The 16,162-nt window shown below is 40.4% G+C and overlaps 1 protein-coding gene across 2 annotated transcripts in view; it reads left to right on the top strand.

Moving 5' to 3' along the window:
- Nucleotides 1-16,162, top strand: part of LOC126353944 (endothelin-converting enzyme homolog) — a 609,153-nt gene that overhangs the window by 533,749 nt on the left and 59,242 nt on the right. For both annotated transcript variants that reach the window (XM_050003231.1, XM_050003230.1), the window contains 4 exons: nucleotides 4,738-4,865; nucleotides 5,060-5,163; nucleotides 6,910-7,037; nucleotides 13,568-13,666. In XM_050003231.1, the coding sequence (XP_049859188.1) occupies nucleotides 4,738-4,865; nucleotides 5,060-5,163; nucleotides 6,910-7,037; nucleotides 13,568-13,666 (459 nt within the window). The remainder of the gene's footprint in view (nucleotides 1-4,737; nucleotides 4,866-5,059; nucleotides 5,164-6,909; nucleotides 7,038-13,567; nucleotides 13,667-16,162) is intronic.

The following is a 16,162-nucleotide window of genomic DNA, read 5'->3' as shown; positions in this document are numbered from 1 at the left end:
TCCTACCAGTGTCAAAGAGTTGCAGGCCTTTCTCAGAAAGATTGCATACTACCGTAAATTTTTTCCTGATAAGGCCACAGTGGCTCAGCTCGTTCTTGCTGGCTTATGTAAAAGTGTTCATTTTTGCTGAGTGCTTGCCTACAAGCATGCCTTTACCTTGTAGAAGACAAAAATACCTCTGCACATTGCTTGATTACCTTCTGACCTGGGGCCATTCTCTCTCACAAATATGCAGACAGTTCCCAACACCCTACTTCGTATCACTTGTGCTGCCTGAGTGGGCACAGCGCCAGTCCAGACCTGTGCCATGTCAGACCATATCCTCTTCCAGTGTAGGCATGGACATCCCCAGGGTGAAAAGTTTACCCCGAGGGGGAAAGAGTGTTTTAACATTATATAGTGAGCATGCATAATTAAATAGCAAGTGCCTCTAGGGCCAGCCTAAAGAGGCTGCCTCACATTGGCATAAATGGTGCAGCAAGTGCTGCACCATATGCAAAACAGCCTTATATAAACCAGTGCATTGGGGACTCTGCCACTTCTATGCTTATATGATTATTGAATACTTCACTATTAGAATGTGCCATAATGTACTTCCTAATTTGTGTGTTTCTACTGACTACGACATCATTCAGTGCCTTAAGTTTGAGGGTTGCCCAGAAAGTAATGCGCCACATTCTTTTTCTCCAACTACTCTTTATTGAACATAATGAGTATTACAGACAAGAAAGAATGGCGTTTTACCTACACACCCTGTTTTTCCTCATAATCTCCATCCCATTCTATGGGCTTTCTTCAGGGCGAAACAAGGGTGTATATGCCCTCTCGGTACCAATCCTTGGCCAGCAAGAGTGGCTGAGCGGTTCTAGGCACTACAGTCTGGAACCGTGCGACCGCTACGGTCACAGGTTCGAATCCTGCCTAGGGCATGGGTGTGTGTGATGTCCTTAGGTTTGTTAGGTTTAAGTAGTTCTAAGTTCTAGGGGACTGATGATCTCAGAAATTAAGTTCCGTAGTGCTCAGAGCAGGTACCAATCCTTGTTCTGGTGGCAGAGCCAGTGCTTCACTGTGTGAATCACTTCCTCATTGTCTGCAAAATGTCTTCCATGAAAGGCATCCTTTAATGGCCCGAACAAGTGGAAGTCCGAGGGGGCTTGGTCAGATGTGACAGCTGTGGATTCTCTCCAACTGAAGCAAATCAAGGAGTTCCACTGAACGGCCTTCTGATTACCTCACCCTCAGTGCCCAATGCCAAACTGTACTTCTGTCGACATCAGATCCTCCATTGACTTTGCACAAGTGTTTGTGAATATTCCCCACAGTTTCTTTCTCTGCAGTGAGAAATTCAATGAGTGGTGGTGGTGGTTAGTGTTTAACGTCCCGTCGACAACGGGGTCATTAGAGACGGAGCGCAAGCTCGGGTTAGGGAAGGATTGGGAAGGAAATCAGCCATGCCCTTTCAAAGGAACCATCCCGCCATTTGCCTGAAACATTTTAGGGAAATCACGGAAAACCTAAATCAGGATGGCTGGAGACGGGATTGAACCGTCGTCCTCTCGAATGCGAGTCCAGTGTGCTAACCACTGCGCCACCTCGCTCGGTAAATTGAATGAGGGCATGTTGCTTGCAATGTATAAGGGTAATCCCAAAATTAAGGTCTCCTATTTTTTTATGAGGACATACAATGGTTTACATCAGTTTACAGCTTGAACATTTAGCTATTTTTTGACATAATCACCATTTCTGTGAATGCATTTTTGTAGACGCTGTGGCAGTTTTTGTGTGCCCATGGCATACCAGCTCACCGCCACACTATTCATAAAGTTATGGATCTCTTCTTTCACCTTGTCGTTGGAGCTGAGTCGCTTTCCAGCCAAATGTTCTTATAACCTAGGGCACCAAGTCAGGACTGTAGGGTGGGTCGATGGGTGATTATGTTCCACTGAAACTGTTGAAGGAGAGCAACGGTTTGCTGAGTGATGTGTGGGCGAGTGTTGTCATGGAGAATGTGTATGCCCTTACTCAACATTCTTCTTCTCCGGTTCTGAATTTCCCGTTTGGGGTTTTTCAGTCTCACAATGCCTGTCAGCATAAATTCTGGTACCAGTGATTCAGGTCCGATGCCGAGGTGAAAGATGAGGTTCATATCTTTCTGAACAGCATGGTAGTGAGCTGGTATGACATGGGCATACAAAAACTGCCATAGCATCTACAAAAATTCATTGACAGAAATGGTGATTATGTTGAAAAATAGCTAAATGGTCAAGCAGTAAACTGATGTGAACCATTGTAGAAATAAACAGGTCAATGTACTTATAAAAAAATAGGAGACCTTACTTTTGGGATTACCCTTGTACGTCATCTACAGCTGCCATTTTGAAACAGTCATGCAGCTATGCTATCTGTCTGAAGTGACGGAAACTTGTCATGTTCACTTGGGGGCTTCAAATAATACATAATTAAAGTTTCACTTCTGTAACATTGTTTTCAGCTCAAAAAAAGAAAATGTGGAGCATTACTTTCTGGGAAACCCTTGTATTTTTGTTTTTGTGGAAGCAGATTAAGAGTTGGTTGGGAATTCTGATATTTGGCTGTACAACATTACAATATATACAATACAAACTAGTTCCTTTTATTATAACATTTAATAATTTTAAGTCATTCTGTAGTATTATAAGTTAGTACAATTTAGATTGTTGTGTTCCTTCCACAACCCAAAATGTTCTCTTTGTGGGATATTATTCTTTAAATGTGATCATGATTATGTAATCACAGTGTGCTGGAAATGATTTTGAAATAACAATAGGCTAATAGCTGAGAGTAAAATTCCATAACACTACTTAAAACAAACTGTCAGGAAAAATCGTAATACACAAAGTTTCAACAAGATTAATCAAATTTCTGAAACTGTATCTTCTACATGAAGGAAGATAGAAACTTCTGATGAATTTTAATTTATTCATAGGACTAAAACGTTTTTATTTTCAAAATATTTATTCAATTTTACAAGGGTATATATTTTAAGTAGATGTACTTACAGACTTGGGACACTTTTTACAATTATGTGTGTGACCAAATCTATCATTTATGTTTGACAAACATTCAGAATGCACTCCACTAGATGTACCACAAACATATAGTCTAACTCACTTGGGGTAGCGAGCATGGTAGGAGTTACAGCATTCACTGCTGTTACTATGTGGCATCATAGTTCACACAAAGCAGTTAAGGGAGGGGAAACACATGTTCCTTGAGACTGGGCAACCTTGGAAGCGAGTGCTGCTATATGGGATCTGTACTTTTGGCTGATTCATCAATGAGGCAGCTCATTGTTAAGAAAAGCTCTTACACGCAGGTGCCAATGTTATAGTGCCCTGTCCTGTTGAAAAATTAAGTTCTTGGCATGTCCTTGCACCTTTGGAAAACTCCAGATCTCCAATATATCCAGGTATGTGATTCCTGGTACCATCTTTTCTGCAAGAAATAAATAGTTTATAAATATTTTCTCATGAAATGGCACAAAACACGTGAAGCTTTGTACGATGTGTCTTGCACTCAACTACAGTCTGTGGCTGCTGTATTTGCATATTTTTATGTTGTGACAGTCCACTTTTCCATGTAAATCGGATATGGGAATCATCGTACATGAAATGTGTAAGGCGATGAATTCACAAAGCTCCACATATTGTTGTTTATCACCATCAGGAGGCCTTGTAGCAATTGAATCCTGTATAATTTGAAGGACGAACTTTGCCATTGAACATACCAGACAGAAACATGTGGGTTAACTATCGGCTGATACAGTGAGTAGACTTTTGTGTGCTACATGCAAGAAAGTGCTGAATGGAATCCGTCTTAAAAGAACAAGTGGGCAGATGTATGAATATCTTTAAATCTCAAAGTACAAGTTAAAATTTATCCCAAATTTATATATTCATTCATGTAGAAGGTCCAGTCTTGTAAAATAAAACTAATCTGTATGAAGCACCTAGTCTTTTCAAAGGATGAGGGTGTATTAGAGGGAGTAATGAAGGTAAATACATAGGTTTTACTTGCTTTTATTCACTTCTGTAGCTGATTAATAAAATTTTCATTCAGTGCTCCTTATGTCGTGGAACAATTATATAGATTACTTGAGGGGTCGATTAATTGATGATGGTGAAAACAGCAGAGTGTTTTAAATTATTTCCTTGATACCTCTTTACAGCTACAAGAAGTTCTGCTGTTCAGTAATGCAATGGCTACTTATGTTTCAACATGTCCCAGGAACTTCTTCCCCCTAAGTATCTCTTTCAGTTATGCCTGTATAAGACTGATTAATTACATTTGATTGTTTACTTTTAGACAAAAGGAAGCAGAACTGAAATCATTAACTCATCTTATGGTTCACGATTAATTATTTTCATAAATCTCTAGGGTAGATTCAGAAGGAATGAGATGTTCACTTGTCAGCAGACTAGCTGCTTTCTTTATAATTTGATAATGTAGGCATTAGTGTACAGGAATCATGAAATCTCTCATTACTTAGAGAGAATAAATAATTCAAAAGATGAAGAAATTGTTGGCTTTATTCACTGTATTATCATTTGTTATAAAATGTTGTTATACTATCCTGCACTTTGTATTATTGGTAACTAAGACCTAAGACCTGTACTTATTGTTGCATTCTGTTTCATCCTGAAAAGTTTATTAATTTAGAACCAGAAAAAAAAATTATCAGTCTGTATATAATTTCAGATCCCCTTGCAAGACATCCTGCAAGGTCTGTTTCCGAGGGCAAGAATTTCAGAAAAAACGGAAATTATTGTTACGGCCCCTTCTTACTTGAATGAAGTTTCAATGCTCCTGTCAACAACTGATCGCAGGTGAGGGAACTGCGCACATGCAGACTTGTGCTCTTGTTTGCTACCAGGATTAACCAAATTTACAATTTGCTAATTGAAGTTATTTTCAGTTATTTATTTATATTGATAATTTTAGGTTTTATATTGATAATTTGTAACGTGTGTTTATAGGTAAGAACACTTCTGCTAAATTATATTGTATTATCTTCTTTCAGCTCATTGAATGACTACATGTTGTGGAAACTGACTGTCATGTACCTGCCATATCTGTCGAACAGTTTTAGATCTGTTTACAACAATTACAATATTCAGTTAACAGGTATGACAAACAAATTCATGTTCAAGTTTTTAACATTTTATATTTGATATGCAATCAATAAAAATAAAACTGAAGTGGCTTCAAGGGGTAGATGTTGTAAAATTCCTTAATAGAAATAATGAATACAAAGTGCAGTTCATAAGTTCTGGGACTAATTTTTATGCAGCCTTCCCACTAACTCCATCAGTTGCACAGCTGTTGAGCTACAAAGTTTAAATCCTTTTGAACAGACTTGTGGAGGTGCATGAGTCTTATCATTGTAGTGTGTGGACAGTTGATGTTAATTGATACATAATACAGAATGTCCATATTTTTCTTCAAATTCATGTGTCGTTCTACATACATATTATTGCTTTGTTTATTTGCTTTACATTTCACTTTTTTGCCACATATGAAGAAGGAAAACCAGTTTGAATTTCCTGTTCAAATCCCCCCTCCCCTCCACTCCCTACCCCACCCCACCCCTCATTTGCCCATTCATATTTGCAAATCATGTAACTGAGATGCTAATTTGGTGCCAGTCCAGTATTCACCTAGGATTCTGTGGCTATTTTAACATCATTGTCTCTGTATCATAGTGGGCTTTCTACTTTTATTTGGTAAGAATTATGATGCTAACAAAAATAGGTCTCCAGTGATCGCAATACTGAGTAAATCCTTTTCAATACCCCCCCCCCCCCCCCCCCCCACCCCCCACCCCCCACTCCACCATCTGAGAATTACTGAAAAACTGATTTTTCAAATTGTGTTATCATTCAGGTAAAAGATGGGAGAATATGGGAGAGGTGAATTAAGAAAGACATCAATTGCTTTGTGTGTCATTTAGACACACTATTCTTTGCATGTTCAACTTCATCCAGCATCCCTTTGCCGGAGGTCTAACTTTTGCCCACAAACAAAGTTACTTTTGTGGTTTTGAAAGATGTAAAATATGACAATCAGTAGAGGTGGCAATACTGTGCAGGGAATATAAAGCAGAACAGGACATACAAATGATGAGAGTTGCTGATTAACTGTGGATGCTTTGGTTGCAATGTGGATTTTGGGGACAGGTAAGAATAATTGAGGTTTAACGTTAAACAGTTTCCTTGTTATGAAGCTACTGTCTCAGATTTGTTAGTTATTTACATGTTCTGTGGATCATTTGTGTGACAACTCATTATCATGCAGAACTCTTCAGTATGTTTACAAGTGTTCCTTTCAGCACTTCTGGGATGTGGAGGTGTTGCGACTGTGGGTAGAATCCATTTGGTGAACATCCCCCTAGATGAATACTGGGCTGGTACCAAAGTAGCATCTCAGTTACATGATCTGCAAACACTCCAAACACTTTTGCCCACTGTCACACATATAATACTACAAGCAGACAGTTGGGGTACACACATTCCAACTGGGCTTGATTTCTCTATTTCACAGGAGAGATAGTCAAATATTTTTAAATTAGCCTGAATGAAGGAGTGTTCTTTATGAGAGAAATAGTGCTCATGTAGATGATGACGTATGACACAAGTACTGTGGTATATGATGACACCATAGGATGTTGGACTAGTAATATGAGCTATTCAGATCCTGCTGAAGTGATAGTTCACATTTTTCATGGAATACACATTTCCAGCCCATGTTTTCATAATTAATATACAACCCTTATCATGTTATCATTTAAATATCAGTTATTTTTATTAACTTCTTTTATGTGTAATTAATAACTATTTGGTTATAAGTAACATAATTTCCTCCTTGTGACAGGTGTTCAGGAACCTGTCGAACGATGGGAAATGTGTGTGGAGACTGTGGAGAAGTTTATGAGTTTCGGTCTAGCAACCATGGTGGAGAACACTTTCCATGAAGATGAAAGAGAAATGGAAAAGACGGAGGTTAGTATTGTTGAAAATTATGGTTGCTGCATTGCCCACTTTGAATTTATTTACCATGAAATTTAAATTTTATGTTGTTAAGAAAAATTAATATTCTCACTGGAGAATTTGAAAATAGCGTCAGACATACTCCGTGGGAGTGATGCAGGACTGTTACTGAGAGTGATATATGTAAAGTTACTTGCCGGATAACATTTGACACTCCATGAGTCAGTTGATACTGTTGTGTACAGGGAAGTCTTAAGTCAGAAAATTTGATGAAATGTGCAAACAGATGTAAAGTGTTGTGTATGTATAGGCAGACTCTTTCCTGTATGAATATAGAACTGACAGTCAACTACTGGAAACAATTACTACCATTAAATATGCATCTAAAGTCATTTTAAGTTGGACAACCACATAAAGTTAGTTGTGGGGAAGACACATGACAGACTGGGATTCAGTGGAAAACTGTAAGAAAATGTGGTTGATCTGCAAAAGAGGTAGCTTACATTTTCCTCTTTCTGCCAGTTCTTAAGTATTGCTCATTAGTCTGTAGCCATACCTGGTAAGATTAATAGAGAGTACAGATAAGATCCAAAGAAGTGCAGTGCAGTTTGTCTGGGATTCATGCAGCAAGCATGAAAACATCATAGAGATGACCATACAACCAATTATTAAGTATTGCTCATGAGTCTGGGACCCATACCTGATAAGATTAGTGGAGGATACAGAGAAGATCCAAAGAAGAGCAGTGCATTTTGTTTGAGGATCATGTAGCAACCATGAAAGCATCAAGGAGATGCTCATCCAAATCTAGTGGCAAACATTACAGGAGAGGTTTTCACCATATTTAGTTTCGTGTAGAAATTCTAGAGTGTTTGTTATATTCCAAAAAAAGCCAAGGAATATAGCAGGAGGAGGCACTGCCCACAGGAGGCAGTGACTGTTAAAACTACATTCCTGAAAACAGCCACAAATCGACTTTGTATTTTTCATTTACTAGTTTCACTCTTCAAATGAACAAGAGTATCATCAGAATATACAGTTGAAAGTTGGCTAATAGCATCAAAGATTATGTTTCAAAGCTGGCTGACAGCTCTAAAGGTTAAAGTGGCTGTATTATAGTATTTAAATTCTTCTTTGATGATGTCAATGTCAGCTTTTACTGCTGTGCTTTAAACATAAGTTTAAGTACTGTAGTACATCCAGTTTAATCTTCGAGTTGTTAGCCAGCTTTAAACACAATCGTTAATGCTGTCAGCCAACTTTTCAGCTGTATATTCTGATGATGCTCTTCTTCATTTGAAAAGCGAAACCAGTGAATAAAAAATACAAGGTGCAACTGGTGGCAGTTTTCAAGAATTTAGCCAACAAATATATTACTTCTCCTTACAAACACTGTACAAAATTACAGTAATGGTAAAATTAGAAAAGTTTGAGCACATAAAGGACCTGTTGACTACTTCTTCCTATGCAACAACCAAGTGAGGTTGTGCAGTAGTAAGACACTGGACTCTTTCAGGAGGGCGGTGCTTCAAATATCTGTCTGACCATCCAGGTTCAATTTTTCCACGATTTACCCAAATTGCTTAACTCTTTGATGGTTGATTTCAAACAGCATGTCCAATTTCCTTCCCCAGTCCGTGGATGTGCTCTGTCTCTAATGACGTTGTTGTTAATGGGACATTACTCCTTTTCCTCCTTTCTGCAACCGATACATGATTGGAACAGGAAAGGAGAGGCGGTATAGTGGTATGCATTGAAGATGACTGGATGCTTGTAGATACGAATGTAGAACAACTGTAAGTAGGATGTGAAGTATGTGATTGCCTGAAGAAGAGGCAATGCTTCATTCTCTAAAACACCTCTGATTGACCTCAATATGTAGGAGTTGGAATCACTTGTACAGAGTGTGCTCCAAACCATAACCCTTGATGATTTATCTCCTGTGATGATCAGCAATATGGTCTAGCAATTGTAATCACCAAAGAATTGAGCCAGAATTGTTCACACCTTATGCAGTGTTCCAGCATTGTATTGAGACTATGGACAAAACTTCGTAATCCGCTATAGCCCTGCCTTGGGCATGGATGTGTGTGGTGTCCTTAGGTTGGTTAGGTTTAAGTAGTTCTAAGTTCTAGGGGACTGATGACCTCAGAAGTTAAGTCCTATAGTGCTCAGAGCCATTTGAACCACTACGGCCATGCATACAAGAATTTGGTTATCAAGCTGTGATCACTCTGCGCTGTCCAGAACCAATTCACTATTGTGATATTATTGTTCCCAATATGTAGAGGTAGGAACCCCCTATATACAATGATTCCCAATCTGTTACCCTTGGTTTTTATCTACTATTCTGATCAACAATGCAGTTTACCGGATGTGATTATCATGATGGCATCAAAAATGTATGTATGCCATCACTGGAGTACTGTTTCCACTGATGCATTATTGTTACAGTGGCAAAGGCTCTACAAGCTGCACTAATCATTCACATTTCCAGTTTTTCACTTACTAGTCTTGACATAACATAGACTTTTCTGGTCTCAAAAGAGAGGCTGCTACTGAAATTATGTATACACTGTATCGTTGGTATCTTAACTGATTATTTCTGGTACACTGTTGTACACTGTGGGTCATACTTTTAAGGTATTACAGTTTTCACGAAGGTTGTTGTAAGTTATGTTTAAGTTGCAACTTATTTGGAAACACTGTTGTTAGGACTCTCTATTGTTGTCTTACATGTCCACCCAGAGGACAACTGTAAGTTTATACTGCACAGAGAAGGTTGTGCATGTAATCAGCACTCTCATAGAGCATGGATGATACTGGAAATTCACAGACCTCCACAATGTTTCTAGAAAATAAATATTTTTTTGGGGGCTGTACAAGAAAAGACAAAAATTGTGTTGTTTTTCATGCAGAACAAGTTGGTGATGGAAGTGTTAGTTTACATCTGTAATGTGGAGTCAGTTGTAAACTTTACCATCAGGACTGTGGAGGACAGATTCTGTTTTTACATATGAGACATAGATCAGTTGGGTTAACATTTATTTAAATTAGGTTTTTATGATACTATGCCAGACCACATTAACAAAGAAAACCTTTTGAAGGAACCCACAGTGTGTCTGCGGCAGAGAGGAATAGAACGTGGCAGATGTCATTTCCGAATATAATTTATGTGAAAATAAATTTGTGTTTCTGTTTAATGGCAGTTTCCCCATGGGAACAAACTTGTGGAAAGAACAACTCCTCTCTCTCTCTCTCTCTCTCTCTCTCTCTCTCTCTCTCTCTCTCTCTCTCTCTCTCTCTCTCTCTAACACACACACACACACACACACACACACACACACACACACAATCTACATACATACTCCACAAGCCTCCATAAGGTGTGTGGCTGAGGGCACCCTGTACCACTACTAGTCGTTTCCTTTCCTGTGCCACTCACTTCTAGGGCGAGGGTAAAACAGCTATCTATATGCCTCCAAAAGAACTGTAATTTCTAATATCTAATCTTTTTGTCTTTACACAAAATGTATCTTGGCAATGGTAGGATTGTTCTGCAGTCAGCTTCAGTTGCCTGTTCTCTAAATTTTCTCAGTAGTGTTCTTTGAAAAGACAGTAGCCTTCCATCCAGATATGCCCATTTTAGTACCCAAAGCATCTCCGTAACACTTGCGTGTTGCTCGAACCTACAGGTAACTGATCTAGCAGCCCACCTTTGAAATGCTTCAATATTTTCCTTAAATCGAAATAGTGCAGATCCTGAAAACTTGAGCAGTCCTCTCCTAAAATTCTCCCAACAAACCAAAATTTATCATTCAGCTTCCCTACCACCATCCTCACATGCTCATTCTATTTCATATTGCTTTATGACATTATGCCCTGATATTTAAATCACATGACTGAGTCATGTGGGACACTAATGATGCTGTATCCAAAGACTACGAGCTTGTTTTTTCTACTTAATCACATTAACTTACATTTTTCTACATTTAGAGCCAGCTGACGTACATCATACCAACTATAAATTTTCACTAAGTCATCTTGTATCATCCTACACTCCCTCATCTTTGACACATTTCCCTTTATACCATAGCATCTTCAACAAACAATTGGAGACTGCTGCTGACCCTGATCGCCAGATCATTTATATACATAGAAAATAATAGCAGTCCTATCACACTTCCCTGGAGCAATACTGGCTACACACTTGTCCCCGATGAACACTAAACACTCACTCTGAGGACAATGCAATAGGTTCCATTACTTAAGAAGTTGTTGAGACACATATCTGAGAACCTATTCTGTGTGATTGTACCTTCATTAACATTCTGTAGTGAGGTACCATGTCAGATGTTTTTCAGAAATGTAGAAATGTGGAATCAGCCTGTTTCCCGTCACCCATAGTTCGCTATATATCGTGTGAGAAAAGGGCAAGCAGAGTTTCACATAAACGATGCTTTCTAAATCTGTGCTGAGTTATGGACATAAGCTTTGGCTAGTTGACATGTTTGACATGACATCTTGGATATTCGGGAATCCAGCCGGATGTTCGCGTCGTTCTCGCACGATATTTCAACAGCGTGCCTCGCTGTCTTCTTCAGGTGCTACCTGAGACTGGTCCTTGGGTCGATCGAGTCCAGTATTTATGCCTGGGAGGAGCTGGGCGTTCCCTAATCGGTCCGCGCCGAGTCGAGTGTTCCATCTGTGGTCCGCGCCCGCCAGACTCGGCTTCAACGGACCCCTCCAGTCGCGGATGTTCCGACTGCCGTCGGCGCCGGTTTTGGCCGTCCTCAACGGTTGTGGTTGTCATTTGAGGTGTGTCAGACCCGATATGAGATGTTAGGTACTCTATCTCATGACTGTTACTAGGGTTTCCACTTCTGTTGCGTGCTGGGCGCTCCCTAATCGGTCCGCGCCTCGTCGTGTGTTCCATCTGAGGTCCGCGCCCGCCAGACGCGGCTACATTGTCCCTCTCTGGTGGCTGGTGTTCCCTCCGCCGTCCGCGCCCGGCCTGGCCGTCTTCTGAAGTCGAGTTCATGACCTGGGGTGTGTCAGATCTGGTCCCTAATGTCCAACACCTTGTCTCACGGCTGTTCCCTCGGTCTCCACTTATATTTCTTGCTGAATCCTGGAGTGTCCTGCGTTGAGTTTTCACAAGCTCAAGCGCTGGATTCCAGGCAGTGCTGATTTGGTATCCCGAGTCACGGTTGATTAGATTGTCTGTGACCTTAATCTCAATTGCTTCTTTAATGACACTGTCCCAATATCTTGAGGTCTGTGTCACAATATTGGTGTCATTGTAATCCATTGAATGACTTGGTCATTAAAGAAGCAATTGAGATTAAGGTCACAGACAATCTAATCAACCGTGACTCGGGATACCAAATCAGCACTGCCTGGAATCCAGCGCTTGAGCTTGTGAAAACTCAACGCAGGACACTCCAGGATTCAGCAAGAAATATAAGTGGAGACCGAGGGAACAGCCGTGAGACAAGGTGTTGGACATTAGGGACCAGATCTGACACACCCCAGGTCATGAACTCGACTTCAGAAGACGGCCAGGCCGGGCGCGGACGGCGGAGGGAACACCAGCCACCAGAGAGGGACAATGTAGCCGCGTCTGGCGGGCGCGGACCTCAGATGGAACACACGACGAGGCGCGGACCGATTAGGGAGCGCCCAGCACGCAACAGAAGTGGAAACCCTAGTAACAGTCATGAGATAGAGTACCTAACATCTCATATCGGGTCTGACACACCTCAAATGACAACCACAACCGTTGAGGACGGCCAAAACCGGCGCCGACGGCAGTCGGAACATCCGCGACTGGAGGGGTCCGTTGAAGCCGAGTCTGGCGGGCGCGGACCACAGATGGAACACTCGACTCGGCGCGGACCGATTAGGGAATGCCCAGCTCCTCCCAGGCATAAATACTGGACTCGATCGACCCAAGGACCAGTCTAAGGTAGCACCTGAAGAAGACAGCGAGGCACGCTGTTGAAATATCGTGCGAGAACGACGCGAACATCCGGCTGGATTCCCGAATATCCAAGATGTCAACAGATCGCTGGGAAAGTATGAAGAATTACATGTTTGACATCGTTAACTGTACAACATTCCAATAAATAAACAACTTTTTTAGAAAAATAACACTGGTCAGATTGGAAAATAAGCCATATCGACTGCTGTATTGACATTTCTTATTTTTGTGCAGTAGCAGCAGTGTGGTTAGATTTTTTACTGCAGGATGATAAATTCAACAGGAAACATGTTGTCAGTATCTTATGGCTGTGTAGAAACATTCTCTGATTTGAAGTATATTTTTGATACAAGGAAACATGCAGACTAATATAATTTATGTTGGTCTGATAGAACCAGTTTTGATAATCAGTTTTATCTTTGTAACTAATATTCCTTTGTGCAGACATGAATTCATTGCCATTATCATCCAGAAATCAATAAAGATCTTGACTTGTTTCTTTCAATACATGTTACGTATATGGAGTAAGTGTTTGCTTTTAATGAATGTTTTATTCCAGGTTAGTAAAATGTTTGACAGCATACGTGCAATTGTGAGAAACAGTTTACTTGCAGCATCATGGTATGGGTCAGAATTAAAGCGACTTGCTGTAGAGAAGGTGAGTTTGTATCAGGGATGTAGTTGTTTTGCTAACATTACTTTAAATCTTGCTTATATTTAAATAAAATAACTTTTACATGTCTTCTTTTATGTTATTATAAATGATATAATTTTAGATATATCAAAATTACATTAATTCTGTAGTAATAATGGAAATTCTTGGCTGGAACAATATGTGTTCATTTAGGAGATATTAACAGAAAACCATGTTCACAAGCTTTTAAGCACTGGCTCTTTTTCTAGTAGAAAGTACACACTTTCACACACACATAGACGCACAATACCAAGGTGGTGGCGATACTGATTATTGATGATTAATTATTGACAGCAGTTGCCTGGGTTGATGGATATGGGGGTGTGGCAGGAAAGGTTGCACAAGGCAAGGAGGGGGAGTGAGATGGTGCAGGGTAGAAATGGGCAACACAGATAACTCAGTGGCTGTACAACGTGATGAAAGTTGTGAAGTAGGAGAGCATATAACAGAGAGAAGAGCTAGAGAAAAGGGGAGAGGGGGGAGAATAGAGGAAGTTGGGGACAGAGACAGGGAGGGGTAAAGGAGGAGATTGTGATGAAAGGGCGGAGGCAGTGGCAGGGAGTGGGTAGAGGAGGAGGGGGGGAGAGAGAGAGAGAGAGAGAGAGAGAGAGAGAGAGAGAGAGAGAGAGAGAGAGAGAGAGAGAGAGCACTCACATGAGGTAGGGGAAGTGTGGTGAGAGAAGGCATAACTATCCTGGATGTGGAAGGAGTGATGTGGACAGTGACAGAAGAGAAAATGGAGAAGGCAAGGTGAGGCAGTGGGAAACTGGTAGGCGAAGTTTTAGTCAGGGAGACTGCAAGCAAGAACACAGGATATGCTGGAGAGACAATTCCCTCATGCATAATTCAGAGAAACTTGTGCTGGGAGGGAGTATTTGAATGGTAAATGTAGTGAAGTCGCTGTTAAAGTTATTTATATTGTTGTCTGTATCATGTCCGACCTCTGTACAGTCAAGTTTGTAGCTGACCACTGTTTAGCAGTAAACATTCGTGCAAGTAGACTCTTGGTTACCTGTCATGTCCATGTAAAATGCTACACAGTAATTGTAGCATAGCTGATATGAGGGTTGTCTGTAAATTAAGGTCTCCAATGCTTTTTCACATAGTAAACATCATTTTGTTGCAAAACCAATTGTTGTTGTTCTTATCATCTTCAGTCCAGAGACTGGTTTGATGCAGCTCTCCATGCTACTCTATCCTGTGCAAGCTTCTTCATCTCCCAGTACCTACTGCAACCTACATCCTTCTGAATCTGTTTAGTGTATTCATCTCTTGGTCTCCCTCTACAAATTTTACTCTCTGTGCTGCCCTCCAATACTAAATTGGTGATCCCTTGATGCCTCAGTATATGTCCTACCAACTGACCCCTTCTTCTAGTAAAGTTATGTCACAAATTTCTCTTCTTCCCAGTCCTATTCAGTACATCCTCATTAGTTATGTGATCTTCCCATCTAATCTTCAGTATTCTTCTGTAGCACCAGATTTCGAAAGCTTCTATTCTCTTCTTTTCTAAACTATTTATCATCCACGTTTCACTTCCACACATGGCTGCACTCCATACAAATACTTTCAGAAACGACTTCCTGACACTTAAATCTATACTCGATGTGAACAAATTTCTCTTCTTCAGAAATGCTGTGCTTGCCATTGCCAGTCTACATTTTCTATCATCTCTATTTCGACCTCCAGCAGTTATTTTGCTACCCAATTTGCAAAACTCAATTACTGCTTTAAGTGTCTCATTTCCTAATCAAATTCCCTCAGCATTACCCAATTTAATTCGACTACATTCCATTATCCTTGTTTTGCTTTTGTTGGTGTTCATCTTATATCCTCCCTTCAAGACACTGTCCATTCCGTTCAGCTGCTCTTCCAGGTCCTTTGCTGTCTCTGACAGAATTACAATGTCATCAGCAAACCTCAAAGTTTTTATTTCCTCTCCATGAATTTTAATTCCTACCCCGAATTTTTCTTTTGTTTCCTTTACTGCTTGTTCAATATACAGATTGAATAACAAAACCAGTTATGGATTCTAAAAGCTTGGATTTTAAGCTATTTTTCAACCTAGTCCCTGGCTGGATTGATGCATTTTTGGAGATGCTCCGGAAGCTTTTTCATACTTGCATTGTACCACTCTTCTGCTGACTCGTGCTGGAAGGAATGGACAGCTGCCCTCAGCTTTTCATTGCTTGGGAATTTAATTCCCCTCATGTGTTGTTTCAAGTTGGGGAACAAATAGTAGTCACTGGGAGCCAAATCAGGGCTGTATGGAAGATGGTCATTGATTTACTACCCAAATTTGGTGATGAAATCTGTCACATTATAAACGACTTGAAGACGGGCATTGTCATGGTGCAAACAAACTCCCTTTGTCAGCCGGCTCTGTCTTTCGTTCTATAAAGCCCGGCCTAGCTTTGTTAGTGTCTTGGAGTACCTTGATGCATTGATTGGTGTACCTCT

The sequence above is a fragment of the Schistocerca gregaria genome, chromosome 3 (assembly GCF_023897955.1).
Source record: "Schistocerca gregaria isolate iqSchGreg1 chromosome 3, iqSchGreg1.2, whole genome shotgun sequence".
NCBI lineage: Eukaryota > Metazoa > Arthropoda > Insecta > Orthoptera > Acrididae > Schistocerca > Schistocerca gregaria.
This window is presented reverse-complemented; position numbering and strand designations above follow the sequence as displayed.